We start from the raw sequence: 17,063 nt of genomic DNA on the forward strand, positions 1-17,063 counted from the left end.
AACCGTTAAAACAAAGCCTCATTTCATTATCATCACGCTTCATTGCCGTCTAAGCTCATCGTAGCAAAAGCGAAACAAAGATAAACTCTATGAACAAAATGAACAAAATGTCTCCCTCCCTACTTCTTCCCAGGTAACTTCAGCCACTTCGGCACCCCGCCACCCCCTTTCCTCGCTCCCGCACGTCCCTGATCCCCATCGCCGCCGCCGCCCAGCCTCTGCAGCAACGACTTATCCCCCTTCTCATCACGGACAGGAAGAGCAGCCACCTCCTGCACCTTGATCTGGCTAGCCACCTGCCTCAGTTCGGGGCGGAGTATCTGCACCCGTGTCGACGCGCTCTTCGCCCGCGACGAGACATCGTCCGCCCAGGAGAAATTCACCAGCACGCGGCCACTCATGCGCAAATCGCGAATGAGTAATTTCTCAGCCACGTCCGGGATGACGGACTGGCCCTTTTTATTTGTCGGGTTTGATGATAGGGAATGGTGGGTGTGTAAGGGGGTAGTGAGTGGGGAGGTCGCGCCCCCTGCCCCGACCCCGCCAGCAGCAGCGAAGAATGACAACGAGAATTTCTCGCCCGATATAGAACTATCCAGGCAACTTCTGACAAACGCGTACAGACCCTGCGCCGTATCTTCCCTGGTGAACTTGGAGACTACCTGGCTTTGATCGGGGAAGCGGATCTTGACTTCGACATCGGCGATGCTGGCAAGCTTGGTTTCCTGGGCGGATGCTTGTGCCGCCAGTTCTGCGTCGGTGGGGAGGCGGTTGGGGCGGGTGGTGCGGCTGAGGTGAAGTTGGTGAGCTTTTGCTTGGTCGACGGTAGGGACATAGTCGTGCTCGTTGAATGGGGTTTTCGCGGATTGTGGTACTGCGCTCGAGGGTGGGGCGTAAACGGTGGTAGGCCTTGATGATACAGTGGTCACTGGAGGAGGGGTTTGGGCGGGGTTTCCCGTACTTTGTTGCTGTTCTGGGATGGCTTGAGGCTCGGGGGTGGGATCTGTAATATCGGATAGGGTCGATGTAGCGGATGGTTCTGGCATTGCCAGTTCTGAGCCTGACGGAACGAGAGTTTCGCGTTTTGAGCCCCCGGAAGCGTTCACATTACTTGTATCCTCCTCTTCTTCTATGGACTTGAAGTACCCCGCGATTTCCATCATGGCTTCTTCGAGCGGCTTATCCGTCGCCCTGAAGTTTAATCTGAGAAGAGTGCTTCCGCTATTGAACCCCAGCTGCCCAAGAGTCCTCTGTAGATCCCCAAATGACGATAGCTCCCTCCCGACAACTTGAATGACAGGAGACTCATAAAACAACCGCCCCGCACCAGTTGCCGTCGACGGCACCCCTCTAGCCGTCAGGTTTCTCGTGGTTCCATTCCCCGCCACCCCGGCTTCAAACTTCCGTAAAACATGCCATAACGTGGTAGTACTGGGGAACTTATCGGTTAAACGGCCGTTTGGGGCACCTCGGGCCTCTGATTCGGGAAGCTGTAAGGCAACGGAGACGACGGAGGGGGAGCGCGAAAGCTGGACAAGCTCAAGCCTAGCACCGGAGCTTAGCCCCGATAGTCGTATAGAGAGCGAGAGATCGATCTGTTTCTTCTGATGTCTTTCAGAAAAAGGAACGGGTCAACGGTTAGTAGGGAACCCAGGATACATATTGCTTTCAGACATGCGGCACCGCCGGGTAGGCAGAACTAAGCACTTACTTGAGTCCATATTGGCGGGCATCAAGGCCGAGCTTGGAACATGCTTCCGATAGAACCTCAGTGAGATGTTTTGTAGGAGTGACCTTGACTGTAGCCTTTCGAGCAGTGGAGTCTATCACAACAACGTGAGAGGCCATGCTGAGGAACGGAGGATGAGGAGGTTCGTCTTGAGGTTGGAAATACGGAGGCAGACGACGACATCGATCCCGGCGCCGCGGTTTGAGGGTGGGATATATAGTAAATACACGCCAAGCCGCGACTAAAGAGCAGATGAAAGTTCCTGGCGATGATTTTATGTTTCGAGATCGATTAAATACTCAGAGAATTTGGGTCCGTGTCGGTTTCGTATTTCAAGAATTGGCATCAAATCGAGGGGCCACTGTCTTAACGAAGTATTTACATGTCTCCTTGACCAAGCTGGGAGGTATTTATCTCAACATTCACACCCATCTCCAAAGACCAACAAAAATTCCCTTCATTCATGATTTGGGTATCGCAACACTAGCTAGTTACATAGCAACAAAAGAATAATAAGCCCAGATACAACCAAAAACAGCTCTAACTCCGAATATGATTTAATCTAAACAGCCAGCTGCTTATATTCTCCATCGGGCGTGCAGCTGGCAAAACGCCATCTGCCAGAGTGCCACATGGGCACGACGTTGTTCACGAGAGTTCTCGCAAATCCTTTCAGAGGCGGGAAAACGCCGTGCCACATGCCGCCTTCGAAGGTGGCCGTTTCCATGTTCAGGAAGAAGACGGGCACGGTGTTTAGGAAGAAGCTAAAGCCGACCTGCTTTCTGCCTAGAGAAACACATCAGAATCCAGTGACAATGGCTAATTGAAATCCTGTGATACAATCGATGCAAGCTCACACACGAAAGCGGGGAAGGGATTGTGCGCAGAAGCAGGGTCTTACCAGCAGCGGCGGCGATGGCCATGATATCTATCGGGTTCTGCTCCGTGTTGTACCTCGCCAAATCGACGATGGCAGGCGGCTCAGCCTTGAGATGACTGTGCAGCGGCTTCTTGAACGAGTCCATGATGGAAATCAGCTCTGCGGCGGAGAACTCCGCACCCGTTTCATCGAGATAGGCCTTCATCCGGTCCATCCCGCCGTAAAAAAGCTCGTGCTCCTGCACGGCATCTGCCATCAAACCAGTCGTGCCGGCCGCCTTGTTGATGTTGGGAAACAGGTCCGTCTCCTCATAGTGGTGGTGGGTCTTGACGCATTCGATCCACGCCTGGCAGTAGCCGACGAAGTCCGACTTGTCCGTGGGCTCCTGGAGGCGAGAGGCCTGTTGGTAGATGCTGTTGAAGCCGCGGATGAATGCGTTGTGGCTGAGAGCCATGTGGGAAGCCTCGATGGTGAACGGGTCTTCCTACAGGATGGGCCAGTCAGCAACGAGATTCCTGTCCCGCTGGTCATGGGCGAGCTGAGAAGGGAAATAGGTGCAGATACGCACGTTGCCTGTTTCGAACTTTGGCGTGGGGATGACGGCCAAAGGAGTGTCCGTGTACATGGGAGGAGAATCGTTGTTGGCCATGTTTTTGAAGTGCAATTTTACCACCCGGGGATAGAGTAGAGATTTTGCTGCTGTTGGAAGGACTTGGAAGATGATGTTTTGTATTGGCACGGTCATATGTATGTAGAAATCCTGAGTCGAAGCACAGCGCCCATCAAACAAATAAACAGAATTGATAATACATTGCGTGTTACGTCGTGCTGATATATATGGTCTTGTTCCCATTTAGCTTGAATAGAGGATTCCAGGAATCAAACTCCCCCCTATTGGTAGATACAGGCTCGTTGGCTATGAACCCCTGTCAAATCCATGGACCCCAAATGATGAGTACGAATCAAATTCCATGTCCGTCATCTGCTTCTTCATGGAGAGTTTTGACGAGAGCACCAATCAGGAGATATCACAACCTCAGCTTCCTTCTGTCCATACGACGAAAGTACGAGGTCTGCAAGGGCAGTTCCAACGACACTAGCATCAAACGTCTCGCACGGATCCAATGGGCCTCCAGCTCTTCTCGGCTGTAAAATATACCAAGCTTATTATTCTTCTGTAACATTCATCGTCTTTCCATGGTAGCAGCTTCTACCATTACAACACACCGAGCAACATTGTGCACACAGTACCATACAAATAATCCACAAAGCCACCAGCCATTTACGTCAAGCCAACAGAGAGCGTCTCCTTATCTCTAACTCCCTGCAGAACTGAGGTCCCAATGCCTTCTCAACGTGGCTCGATATGGGTTATTTGTCCGTGATATCAACATGATGAGTGCTAGAGTAGTATTGATATATCGACAAACTTACGAGCGCTGCAATATCTCGATCCACTCTGAGCCCAATTATTGCACCCCTCCTTAACACACCTGATCGCGGGGCTTGGCATTTTTCGATTTTTTTAGAGGGAGGGTATCCTCAACAAGAAACTAGGTTCGAATACTTCGAGAATATAGATTCTGGACAGCTTGTAGGAGTTTGGGAATATGTTAACGGAGGAGGGGTTCCAACCCATTATTTATATCTTTCCATGTCGTTCCCATGAAAGCAAAGCAGAAGGCAGCTGTTTAGAACTACTGCAGAGTTATCACATTTTTGATCCCTTTGAGTGGTAGACATCCAGTGAGATGACTAGTTTAAGCGCTTGGGTGACAACCATAACCCCTTAGGACTCCTCATTACGGTTTGGTGACACCCCCTTTCGGAGAAAGCGACGGAAATACGACGTGCGATATGCCTTCAAGGGACTGGATTCCGGTATCAGGGATCGAAGTATTATTTGATTACCCGTCTCAGCGACTTCCCCTTGGCTCACCAACCTGAGATCAAGTGACCTTTCCAGCTGGATATATTAGGCCACTATATCCTGTTGGGGGTTATGGATTGGGTGATTCGTACCCTCTATACCACCATGGCGCTGGTGGTGATTGAGCTCTTTTGCCCTAGTGGCCGAATACTAACTTGTGGGATGGTTCATCTTGTTATTGTTGTGGTCGCTAGCTAACTATATAGGGGTAATCACATGCGGTGGAGGGCCACCTGGGCAACTAGTGCCCAACACCCCCCCACGCGCCAACATGCATGATGTGTTCCTACAAATATTCCATGCTAACTATCTTAACCTAGATCATCCCAAAAACATGCTATATACAGAAATTTAATCATTCTTACTGTTGTCAGTGAAAAGTTCTAGTAATTTAATGAAACATCTAAATGCCACTGTGCTCAGAGATTTGATTAATTCATCTGCTATCATATCCTCAGTGGGAACATGATTAATTGAAATAACATCTTCATTCAGTTGTGTGCAAGAATAGTGGAAGTGAGTGTCAATATACTTGCTGCACACTGTGATTGCAGCAACAGTAGCTAGATCAATTGAATCTTTATTATCTGCTCTAATAAACAAGAAGTTCTTTGCTGTAACAAATTCTAGTTCCATCATTATATTGTACAATCACATTGCTTCATATACTGCTTTGCTGAGTGCCATATATTCTATCTCATTTGAACTTAAAGAAACACAAGATTGTTTGGACAAACACTATGAAATTGATGCATCTGCTAATTTGAATATGAAGCTCAAGATAGATTTGCATTCATCATTCAACAGTTCTGTTCAATCTGAATTCATATAATCTATCAGCAGATATGACACATTGGGGAATTCATCAATCTCATTCTTGAGGCCTTTATATAAGATGCCTAGATTGCTCATTTCTTTTAAATATTATATGACACAGAGAAGAGCTCTTCACATCTTAAGTGTAGACACAGTATTCTTCTGCACTAGTAGAGATGCTGCTTGTACAATATCTGAGCATAATTTGACTGTCAGATACTGCAAGCACTCTACTTTATATTGATATTATTCTTTAGTGAACTCTTCTTCTCATTCTGATACAGAGGTATCATCTATCTTCATCCTCTCAAGTATTGGTATAGAGACAGGGACAGTATCATCTAGATGGAAATCTTGCACTAAACAATCAATATAGCATCTCAATGTCAATTTTATGGTGCCATCAGAGCAACATTCAACCTTCATACCCAAGTATTTCAAAGGTTCTTTCAAATCTTTTATTTCTAATTTATTGACAAGGGTATCAACTAGCCAATCAGCATCTGCCAAATCTTCTGCTATAATATGAAGGTCATTCATATAGATTGTCATATAAAGATGATTGCAGAACATGTGACACCATAGAGCAGAGTTATAGAGGCTAGATTTGAAGCCATTCTCACAGAGTAATGCTATAAGAAAATCATATCAAATCTTAGCAGCAGGGTTCAATTCATATAGAGAGTCTACAACAGCACAAACCATTGTGTGTGGAGTCCCCATCTCAAATCTGATAGATTGCTGTATATAAATCATTTTATCAAGTCAGTCATGCAGATAGGCCATAACTATATCAATCTGACATAAGATTCAATCTCACTTCACTGCTATCACAAACATCATGCAATTAGTAGCATCATTGACAACAGGCATATATGTTTCTTCACATGCACTCTTCTTTAATCAATTGCCACATATTATTCATCAAGATTTTCATAATATATCATCAGAATTTACATTGAGATTCTGAGAGCAATCTTTTTTAATATAAACCCAGCAGCTGAAGGCCACTGACTCATCAGAAGAGACATCAGAATATAGAATCATTGTTCAAATGTTTCTTCATTTCAAATCTGCAATCTCACATTTCATTGACTTTTGTCAATATTCATCAACTCTCTCAGATCTACTAACAGCATTTTTATATTCTTTCAGAACAGAATCAGTGAGAGGAGAAGAGATATAGATGATGAATGCTTTTACTGATCTTATTCATTCAGCATCAGCTAGTTCAGAAACAGCAGCATTATCAACAAGATAAATCACTGAACTTGCAGCTTCAGATGTTATATAATTAATATCATTCTGCAGAATTGAAGATTTCTTTGCAGAGAAAACAACATCACTGATGACAATTATTTTATCAGTTATAGAACTTCAGAGACAGTAGATTGAGTTACCACAGAATTCTATAAGTTTAAATATTTCTGCTCTGATGAACAGCTTATCAGTAGATTTTTGAGATTCATAAAAATGCATATAAACATCAACATCTAGCTCTCTAAAATGGTGAAGTTGGGGCAGAGTGTTGATTAATGCTGAGAATGAAACAGTATAGAGGTATTGTATAGATGCTTCTTCAGCATTGATAGGTCAGTATTTCTCATTATATAGAGTGGTAGATGTCAGAGTGTTGTTGATAATTGCAACTACCATTTCAAGAACATCTACCCAGAACTTCTTCAGTATATTCATATCTATAAGCACTGCTCTAGTGCATGTCATTATTATGCAGATTCCTCTCTCAGAAACACCATCTTGGTGAGAGGATTGAGATATAGTAGATTCTCAGATAATGTTATTTTTGATTATCATCATTGTTATTTTGTTTGATTGAAAGACATCATCAATATCAGTTCTAACTAGCATCAGTAGTGTGAAGCTGAGATTTTTTATGAATTGAACTCAGTGAGCATAAAATTTGATAGCTTGATTCTTAGTGTGTAAAAAATAGATTCATCTATAACAGATGATATCATCAGTGATAAGCATATAATATTTGATTTCTTGATAAGATTCTATAGAGTAATCAAACATGTCATCCAGCATACAACTGCTGTCAGCAAGATTGATATGAACACATTGCATTGCTTGCAACACTTGTGGCATGGAAGTTTGCAAGAACTTGCATGTCATATCTGCTTTGACACAGCTATCACAGAAGAAGTCTGTTTTAGATTCTTTGATACAGATGCTGAATGACAGATTCTTCACTAGTGCAATGATCACATCAGTATAAATATGCTTTAGAGTGACATGCCATTCCATGAGTGTTCTTATCAGAGGGTTGCAATCACTAGATTGATCACTAGATTTCCCCACAGTTGTTGACATTGCATTCTCATAATTGTAAGATTTGACTATAAAATGAACAGTCTGAAACAGATGATGAATATCTATTTGAAATTCTTGTTCTATTATCTTGTAGATCAATTCTTTGAATATACAAACAGTGATGAAGTTAATATCATTCAGAGTCTTTATTGTAAAATAAGAAGAGGTGATATCAGATAGTTGATATCTGAAATCTTAATCTTCTAACTTTGTGAAGAATAGAAGATTGACAGTGAGATTGAGAATTCAGTGAATGTAACCCACTGAGATATCCCTCTCTTCTGATTCTAGAAGAATATCATCTATCTTCTCAATTCATTCTACATCATCATCTGTAGTGGTTATCTCTAAATCCCTCTCAAACAACTTTGCACACATCAACAAGTGCCTTTCACTCATCATATTAAAGCTTGTGTAGATATCAAGATATCAAGGTTTGAATGTTGTAGCAGACAACACAGATAAAGCAAATGCCACATTGACACTAGATTGTGAGACAAGAAGATCTGACACTCTGATATCAGTAGATTTGTCATCATTCTTATTCTTCTTCTTATTCTTTCCCTTCTTTTTGATACTCTCAGTGTTGTCAGTGCTTTTATTATTCTTATTCTTCTTCCTCCACCACTCAGATGCTTTGTCAGAGTTCAGATAATAGCAATTAGCCTTTATATACTCTGAGATCTTGCAGTATTCATATCATGAGATTATAGTGGTGGTTGTGATGTTATCATCATTATTATTGATGATTACATTGGCTTTTGAAGCTTTGAAACATTCAGAACTCTCTGACTTACTTATTCAGTAAGTAATTTGTTTTGTGAGATCATTGATATCTAGATTGACAATCAGATTCTGATCTGTCTTATAGAATATATCAAGATATGATTTGATATAGATTCTCTGATAATCTCAGAGATTAATAATAAAGAAATCATAGAGATAGTTCTCACTGTGATCCTCTGTTAGTTGTCACATACAAGTAGACAGATAGTGATATCAACATATATACATCAGATAATCACTATTTTTGATATGTAAGTGGATAAGTTCTTTGAGAATATTAATCCTTTTCTTCTCTAGAGACATCATATATACTGTATTTATCTTGTGTTATAGAGCTGCTGTGTTGTCAGATTGAATGAATTCCATGATCAAACAGACAGAATCTATCAGAGATTGTAATATACAATAGAAGAGTAGCTTTGAATATATCACTCAATATTATTGCTCAAGTGTTGATAAATCTTCAGATGGTTTCTGTTGATTCTTATTGAGAATATCTACACTATCAATTACCTCTGTATTCAAGAAGAATGTCATCTTTCATGTCTGATAGTTGATGTCATCAAATGTGGTGACAGACTTTGTATTCAACAAGATCTGTGCTTTCTTCTGATATTCACAAGTCAGTATGTTCAGATCTTCTTCTGATATAGAGTTTGGAGAAGATGAAGATGGAGGAGAAGATAGTAAAGAAGGTGGTGGTGTGCATGCTGATATCAGTCACTTGCAGAGTGCAATGAGATCTGCTGCTGCCATGGTCATCATGCTGTTAGAATTTGATATAGAAATCAGTATAGAACTGAGTATACCATCTTCAGATTTCTCACATTCTGACATCTTGCCAGTATCACATGCTGAGTCAGAGATTGTCATATCTTTCTTTATCATTGTATATTCAGTTTGATCACTCTTCACTTCTGAGGTGAATTCTTGCTCAGTAACAGAGAAGAAGAATTGAGAAACTCTTGATTGCAAATATAGTGTCTTCTTACATTCTGATATAAGAGTCACAGATAATCAAGAATCACTCATAATCAATCTGATTTAGAAAGATTCTGAATGAAAATAAATAAATAAGTTTTTGATTTCTTCAAGATAGTAATGAAATCTCTGCAGCAGTCTCAACAGTAATTCCATTAATTACACCACTTTTATAGACAAAGAGCTCTCTTTTCAGAGGAATAATGTCTAACTCATCCAATATAACATCAGTTGCAGTGTATTCTAATCAAAACACATTGTTTTTCTTAAAAATCTGCTATCCAGGCCATCAATATCGATCTCTACATTTGCACGGAATTATGTTGCTAGCTAACTATATAGGGGTAATCACGTGCGGTGGAGGGCCACCTGGGCAACTAGTGCCCAACATAACTGTATACCACCACCGCGCCTAGGGGGGGGCGGGCACGTGATAGGGTAGCCGTAGTCCATACCAACCAACACCAGCTCGCTCACCCCTCTACCCCTTGTATGATTTAGATAACCAACCCTTCTGTTGTGCAGTCTATCATATACCATGAACTACCACTGATCACTGTGTAGATCCCCAATGGCAATGTGGAGTTGTGATTTCGAACCCTGTGACAAGCCCTCTGTACGCACGTATGGAGAATGTGTCCTCTGCGATCGTCATCTCTGCGCGAAACATCTTCGCTCGGAGTATCATAAATGTCCTAAATGGGAGGTGAGCGAAATTTTTTATTATTGTGACGTTGTTCTATAGATGTTAATTTTGGGACTGAGAAGGATGAGGAATCGTACGACCCAGCGGCTCGAGAAGCTGAGCAAAAGGAAATGGCAATTCTCCTTAGTAAGGTCAATGTCTCCGCGCTTCTCTCTCGAGCCAGTTCCTTGCGTGACGGCGTTCCGTGCTCATTGACCCGGCCCCTTCAGTATGATCGATCGGCGCGTTCCTCTGTAATGGGCGGTATGAATTACCACATCGAAATCCAGTTTCAGGATGGACTCAGCTGGCTTGCACGTATTCGAAGATTGAATGCAACTTCACCGCCGCCAGACCTACGGGCTTATATTATGTGCAGCGAGGTGGCGACTCTGCAGTTCCTGAGCAAGACAAAAATTCCCGTTCCCAAGGTTTTTGATTACAACCTTGATGAAAAAAACCCTATTGGGGTTGGATATATCTTGATGGAAAAAATGGCGGGTCGGTCGCTTCGCTGGTCTCTTCTCTCGGCAGAGCAGAAAAGGAAAGTCATGAGTCAGCTAGCAGATATATATATCGAATTGCAGCGGTTTCCATTCGATTTGATGGGTTCTTTGGACCAACCAGGAACTGAACGTGTTGGATTTTTCGCGCGGGAATCATTGACCGACTACAAAAACTCTCATATGCTACCCATGGGGCCATTTCCTTCTTCCAGAGAGTACCTACTTGCAAGCATTCAATTGACACTGGATCTGATTATGAGAGAAGAGTGTTTCAGTCCGCGAGCAATCGATGCCTACTTAGTTCATCGCTTTCTCCTCGACTCCGTTTCGAAGAAAATATTCTGTCCTGGTCGTGCCGATGGGCGGTTCTACTTACGGCATGCAGATAACAAAGGTGACCACATTCTCATTGATGATGAATATAATATCACAGGGATCGTGGATTGGGAATGGGCCCATACAGATGTAAAATCCGCGGCCTTTAATTCTCCGGTAATGCTACTTCCTGTTGCTGATTTCTATGATGGAAAAAATCAACTGGGCGAAGATGAGGTGGTCTTTGCCCAGTTATTAGAAGACAAAGGGCATGAAGGTCTTGCGGAAATCGTGAGGGAGGGGCGAATTCTCCACAGGTTTGAATTCTGTCATGGATATGATGTCGCTGATTGGGAGGGTTTTCTAGGCATTTTTCAAGGTCTTAGGAAGGCGTTGGGTGTTGACGGAGACTTGGAATGGGAAACGTGGAGAGAGAAGGCTTTAAGTAATTATCGGGATGATGATCAACTAAAAAAGTTGTTGCTCGCTGGGGATTTGTCGTCGACATACGGCTGAAGCATCCGCAATTAAATGTACCGTATGGAACATTTCAATTGTCCTTTATTATTTCAAGTTTAGAAAGATAAGTAGAACAAGGAATAAAACCAACCATTTAACCAATATGTCTTATTTCGCTTCAGAGTACAATCCCCAAATTCCCTCTGGACGTTCCGTACCATTTTCTCTTTGGTGGAGATGCTGGGGATGCCGGCTGCAGTGAGCAGGAGGGAGATCGGTTCCATCATTACGGATGGGTTGATGAAGATCAGGAGAGTAAGGAGGCCATTTCATAACCTCTATATTCATCTCTGTAAGCAGATCTTTGATTATTCCAGCTCGACGAACAGAGGCATTCTCTTGCATAAAGATATCTCCGCGTTGAATAATATCAGGCGAAATAGACAATAAAGCTCATAGATTACCCAGGAAGTTACACCTCCACGAGGCGCCTCAGGGTCTCTATCTAAAGGTATAAGACTAGATTGAAAGTCTTCACCAAAAGCAGTCCAAAATATCTGTTTTACCTGCTTTCCAGTGCCTCGAAGGCGTATATCTTGAGTCTTGATTTGCTCACTTGGGCGTGTAAAAGTCCAGACAGGTTTTATTCCAATAACTCTTTCAAAAGAGTAACGTATTTCACCACTTCCTGAGACACTAAAAGTAGAAATATTCTTCTTTTTCTTTTCTAACAGAGTAGTAGATAGATAGATATTATTTCTAGTTACTTTAAAGTCGGTGTATAATTTCTAGATATAACTTACATCTCTATATTAATATCTGAAATTGGTGGATAGGTGATCTCTTTATGTGGGATGTCTAAGTGGTTGTATTAACATGTAGACGGCACCAGTCCGTAATAGATAGCCTGGGGCCAACACGAGAATGGGATTGATTGGGTTCTCGTAAGCGGCGGGTCGAGGATCTCGCTGCTTATCTAGAGGAGGTCCTTAGAACTCTACAGGGATAGAGCTACATAAGATAATACAGTGTTATATCGGAAGGGATTCAGATAGAAGGATCAAAATATCGAGGCAGTAGAATGTAGGGATGAGATTATATCAGAATGATGATTCACTCTGGCCCTTAGAAGGTTGGGTTAGCTGCTAGTTACATATACATATAGTATATAGATTAAAACTTATTATAAGAAAGAAATTAGAAGAGACTAAACTATTTATATTAATTACTCAGACGGTTTATTGAAAAGGGAGAAAATGCTTTAGAGTTAAGAATAAAGAAATGATTTGAGTTTTTAAAGAAGAGTATTTAATACTCTCACTCTGTAAATAGATATTGATTCACATGTATCTTCTATATATTTAACATGCATCTTAGAGCATGCTGTCTTTGGGCCGGCTGAGTCCCTTTCTCTGTAGCGCATTTAATTTTTCCCAGCCATGACGGGCACATCGCCAGAAAAGCAAATAGAAGAACAACTCGAGATCATGCCGACAGGTATTGTCCATCGTTTGCGAGGGAAAAAAAGCAAACGGTGTGAGAGACCACCCTTGAAGAACCGCTCCATGAAGGTGCGGTTTACATTTTAGCTAAAACCTGTTCTTGTATTTATTCAACTTGTTCCCGTCTCGTCTTTGCATTGGATAAATGCCTTATGATACTTCCGTTGTTGCCCTTCTGCAGATGACGACCCACTTCCGTTTGGGATCGACCCATAGTTAGCACTGGTGCCATCAACAATCAGAGCCGCGTCGAACCCAGTCGTCCATTAACAGGTGAGCTAAACATTCGCTACTTCATCCATTTCTTCTCGCCCAAGCCTTTTAGGACCCATTCATCATACACAAGCTCTCCGGCTGTCGGCCGTTCCTCAGGTACCCAACGCAGAATTTTACGCAAGAAGCTTAAGAAGCCCTCCTTGTCCTCACCTTGCATATCTATGGCAAGGCTTTCGAGTGTTATGTCTGGGATGGGAGTGAGGTTTTTCCATTTCCCTAAACCAAAAACACAAAGCGGCAGTTGTCAACATAAGCAGGAAAATGCAAATGACAAGCTTGTTGAGTCGAATGAAGGTAACATACCATCTTCATCCCAGAATACCTTGCAGTCTTCACTCCTTTCAAGGTACTCTTTCGGCGGGGGTCCCATAATGGCAATCATCTCTGCAATACGAATGGCCTCCTGAATTCCGTCCTCTACAATTCGCGCACGAAAAAGATGGCCAGGTGACACAAGGTCCCAGAGCTAAGGAATGTTACCGATTTTAGCCAGTGGATTTTATGTTCAGAAAGGCATGCACTCACGAGTACCGCGATGTTCCAAATATCAACTTTGTCATTCCATTCCATGTTAAGAATAGCCTCTGGTGCTCTATAATGATGAGGCATGATGAACTCCCCTGGCTGGGTCTTGCTTATCAGCCTAGCATCTCCAAAATCAGTTAAGATGGGGACTGTTGGGGTTAAAGGAATGCGCCGGGTCATATATATGATATGATTATCACTCAGAATCTTCCTTGGTGCTGGCTCTTTCAATTCAGTTTCTTCAAAATTTCTAAAAATTGCATCATCTTTGACTGGGAAAAGTATATTTTTGCTTTGAATATCTTATCATATCTTATTCATTAGCATAACTGTTCATCAAGTCAATGATTGTGCCATGAATTGATCAATGCCATACCCGTATGAACAACACCTGCTATGTGCACAAAGTCCAAGGCAATTAAAAGACTTCGTAGCATAGGTTTGAGAAGGTCTGTTGATAGAAGCCCGGACTGGCGGAGATCAAGATATTGATCCATACTCAGGCCAAGAGGCTGTTGGACAAGGCATGTATGAGTGGTACCATGAGGCGCAGTGATGTTAAAGGAGCCATATAATTGCCGATAGAGAGTTTTTCCAACGTGGTCGGTTTCCAAGGCAGCAGACTCTAGCTGTTTGTAGATGTCGATTTCATTATTTTGTGTTGAATACCCAGCAGTAGATATCTTCAAGGACACATATCGGGACTCTCTGGGGCTTGAGTCAGTTATGCTACATTATTTAGATTTGTTCTATAGTGAAAAAGCAATGATATACCGAATATCACGGCCAAGCCAGACAGTTGAGGCCACGCCATAGCCCAGTTTCCCGACAATCTGATATCTATCTGCCAACACCTGCCCAATCCGAGCTGGATAATAGTCTGCAGGGTGATAGTCCGGGAGGGTCTCCTCTTCAAATTTTTTAGAGGTGTCAACAATATCGAAGCCAGTGTCTGTAAACTTGAGGGGAGAAGACATGTTGGAGGACATGGTTGTGTACAGGTAGCTGTTAGGAAATAATGGCAGTGTGAAGCATGAAGGCTGGAGCTGGGCATGTTGTGCATGAAGAGGACTTGGGCAGCTCAAGAAAGTGCGTCGCAGACTTCGCAGACTGGCTTGAGATGATAAAAGAATGGAAGGCCGCATTGCCGTGGCACCTGGGGGGCCAGCTATTCTGTACTGAAATGTTCAGCGCTTGCATTCAGGTGGTTCAACACGTAGATATCTATCTAATCGTCGTCGATCTCCGGAAACTCGATCAGATGTCTGGGGCAGAAAGTTACCTGGTAAGCTTGTTTACATACCGGCTCAGGGGCTAATAGGGGCTTCATGCCTAAATTTTAGCGGGGGTCTTGGGTGTCAAGCTCCCAGAACGGCTTCTAGGCAGGGCGGCATTATAAGGGTCTCCGGTATTGAGATTTCCACTTAAATTTCTAGTGTACGCACATCCCGCCCAATCAGCTCCAGGCTTGCGGCTGACTAACCTAGCTCACCGCGCGTTTATCCAGCAACCTGGAGAAGACCGAGAGCGAGATAGCTTCAAGAGACTCTGCATCACAGCTATTAGGTCTCAAGAAGTCAACACACCCGCCACTACTGCTGTAATCCCCCTCACTGCTACACCTGCGCGGCCACATTTCTCCCATATATTCAATTGCTGATCGTTCACATCATGGTAAGCGACCTTCCATTCCATCTACATCCAACCAACAATACCGATTCTGCCGTCTAACACTTTACATAGGCCTCACCCTTCGACATAAGTATATACACATTTCCCCATTCCCCCTCCAAATCAAACCCCCCACCCAAAACAACCTACCCTCCTAACCACCCTCTACAACAATAGATGGCGGTGCCTGCGTCGCCATGGTCGGCAAGGACTGCGTCGCCATCGCCTGCGACCTCCGCCTAGGCCTACAAGCCCTCACCGTCTCCAACAACTTCCCCAAGATCTTCAACTACGCCCCCTCGACCTATCTCGGCCTAACAGGGCTCGCCACGGACGTCTCCAGCGTCTCCGACCTACTCCGCTACAAAGTCAACATGTACCGCCTGCGCGAAGAGCGGCAGATCTCGCCGCAGACCCTGGCCAACCTGATCAGCTCGAGTCTGTACGAGAAGCGCTTCGGGCCCTACTTCGTCAGTCCCGTGCTGGCGGGCATAAATAGCACGACGGGCAAGCCGTTCATATGCGGTTTTGACAGCATTGGCTGCATCGATTTCGCGAAGGATTTTATCGTCAGCGGCACCGCGAGTGACCAGCTGTTCGGGACGTGTGAGGGGCTGTGGGAGCCGGATCTCGTATGTTTCTTATCTGTGTCTTTATCTATCTATCCATCCATTCATCCATCCATCTTTATTATATATACATATATTTCTCTCATAGCTACGTGGGTAAAACTACTGCCGCTGACTAACTATCCGTTGAACCAGGGACCTGACGACCTGTTCGAGACCATCTCGCAAGCCCTGCTTAATGCCGTCGATCGAGACGCCCTGTCAGGTTGGGGCGCTCACGTTTACATCATAGAAAAGGACAAAGTCACGAAGCGATTGCTAAAGGGACGACAAGATTAGACGGTGGGTTCGGTTTTGTGTTTTTTGTTTAGGTCTCACGGGCTAGAGGAAGAGGGAGAAGGAGGAGGAGATGAAAAAGGGGGAGGTGGTTGTTTAGAGTGGGTTTCCAAGCCTGGAGTGTGTTTTCTCTACTTTTTTTTTATCTTTTCATTTCATTTCATTTTTTTTTTCTTTTTTCGTTTTTATCTCCACCTTCGATAAATTCTGAGAAATGGGATCCCGATCGGTCATGATTTTTGAAACCTCATTCTATAAAACAAAGTTACTAATCATCTTTCCACATTCTGTTCGTAAGTTTTGGCTCTTGTCCAGAACAAGGCGGGGGAGATCTGAGCGATCCACAGACCCATTCCATTGATGATATGATATGACAGTGCCGAAAATAGTTGGGGGAGGAGGGGGGGGGGACATTGAAAGGAATAGACGCAGTTGAGGAGCTGAGCTTTATTCATTCTCCCCCTCCCACATGGGCAATCAGGAGTAGAGGAATGGCTCGCCCATATATTGGCACAAAACAGGCCGCATACGTACAGGACACACTGCCCGGGGGCTTAAGGACGGACTTCAATTTTTATAAGTAACTTACCTATTGAAATGGATGTTTCTGGGGGCGATGTTACCTAGGCGGGTTTAATAATGATTGAATAAATAAAATGAATGCCCCACAAACCTCTCCGGTATTCTTCTATAAATGCCAATAAAACTTATTTTTCAAGCTCTCAATTTCATTCCGTGGTATTCCTCCCAACCACCATTGGTA

At 43.5% G+C, this 17,063-nt stretch overlaps 5 protein-coding genes across 5 annotated transcripts; 2 read left to right on the plus strand and 3 right to left on the minus strand.

Moving 5' to 3' along the window:
* Positions 1-20: 20 nt before the first annotated feature.
* Positions 21-1,848, minus strand: HCBG_00064 (uncharacterized protein; the record flags this gene model as incomplete). Its single annotated transcript, XM_045427114.1, has 2 exons — positions 21-1,611; positions 1,712-1,848. The coding sequence occupies 2 exons, from the start codon at positions 1,846-1,848 to the stop codon at positions 120-122; spliced, it is 1,629 nt and encodes a 542-aa protein (XP_045291089.1).
* A 443-nt stretch (positions 1,849-2,291) lies between these two features.
* HCBG_00065 (hemerythrin HHE cation binding domain-containing protein) lies at positions 2,292-3,258 on the minus strand (the record flags this gene model as incomplete). The annotated part of the gene is made up of 3 exons (XM_045427115.1): positions 2,292-2,515; positions 2,631-3,093; positions 3,178-3,258. 3 exons carry the CDS (start codon positions 3,256-3,258, stop codon positions 2,292-2,294), a joined length of 768 nt encoding a protein of 255 aa, XP_045291090.1.
* A 6,897-nt stretch (positions 3,259-10,155) lies between these two features.
* HCBG_00066 (uncharacterized protein) lies at positions 10,156-11,478 on the plus strand (the record flags this gene model as incomplete). The annotated part of the gene is made up of 2 exons (XM_045427116.1): positions 10,156-10,162; positions 10,202-11,478. The coding sequence occupies 2 exons, from the start codon at positions 10,156-10,158 to the stop codon at positions 11,476-11,478; spliced, it is 1,284 nt and encodes a 427-aa protein (XP_045291091.1).
* A 1,555-nt stretch (positions 11,479-13,033) lies between these two features.
* HCBG_00067 (protein kinase) lies at positions 13,034-14,713 on the minus strand (the record flags this gene model as incomplete). Its single annotated transcript, XM_045427117.1, has 6 exons — positions 13,034-13,115; positions 13,265-13,415; positions 13,503-13,665; positions 13,725-14,026; positions 14,101-14,453; positions 14,499-14,713. The coding sequence occupies 6 exons, from the start codon at positions 14,711-14,713 to the stop codon at positions 13,034-13,036; spliced, it is 1,266 nt and encodes a 421-aa protein (XP_045291092.1).
* An 879-nt stretch (positions 14,714-15,592) lies between these two features.
* Positions 15,593-16,303, plus strand: HCBG_00068 (proteasome component PUP3; the record flags this gene model as incomplete). Its single annotated transcript, XM_045427118.1, has 2 exons — positions 15,593-16,027; positions 16,160-16,303. The coding sequence occupies 2 exons, from the start codon at positions 15,593-15,595 to the stop codon at positions 16,301-16,303; spliced, it is 579 nt and encodes a 192-aa protein (XP_045291093.1).
* Between the last annotated feature and the right edge of the window lie 760 nt (positions 16,304-17,063).

This window comes from Histoplasma capsulatum (genome assembly GCF_000150115.1).
Source record: "Histoplasma capsulatum G186AR genomic scaffold supercont2.1, whole genome shotgun sequence".
Taxonomy (NCBI): domain Eukaryota; kingdom Fungi; phylum Ascomycota; class Eurotiomycetes; order Onygenales; family Ajellomycetaceae; genus Histoplasma; species Histoplasma capsulatum.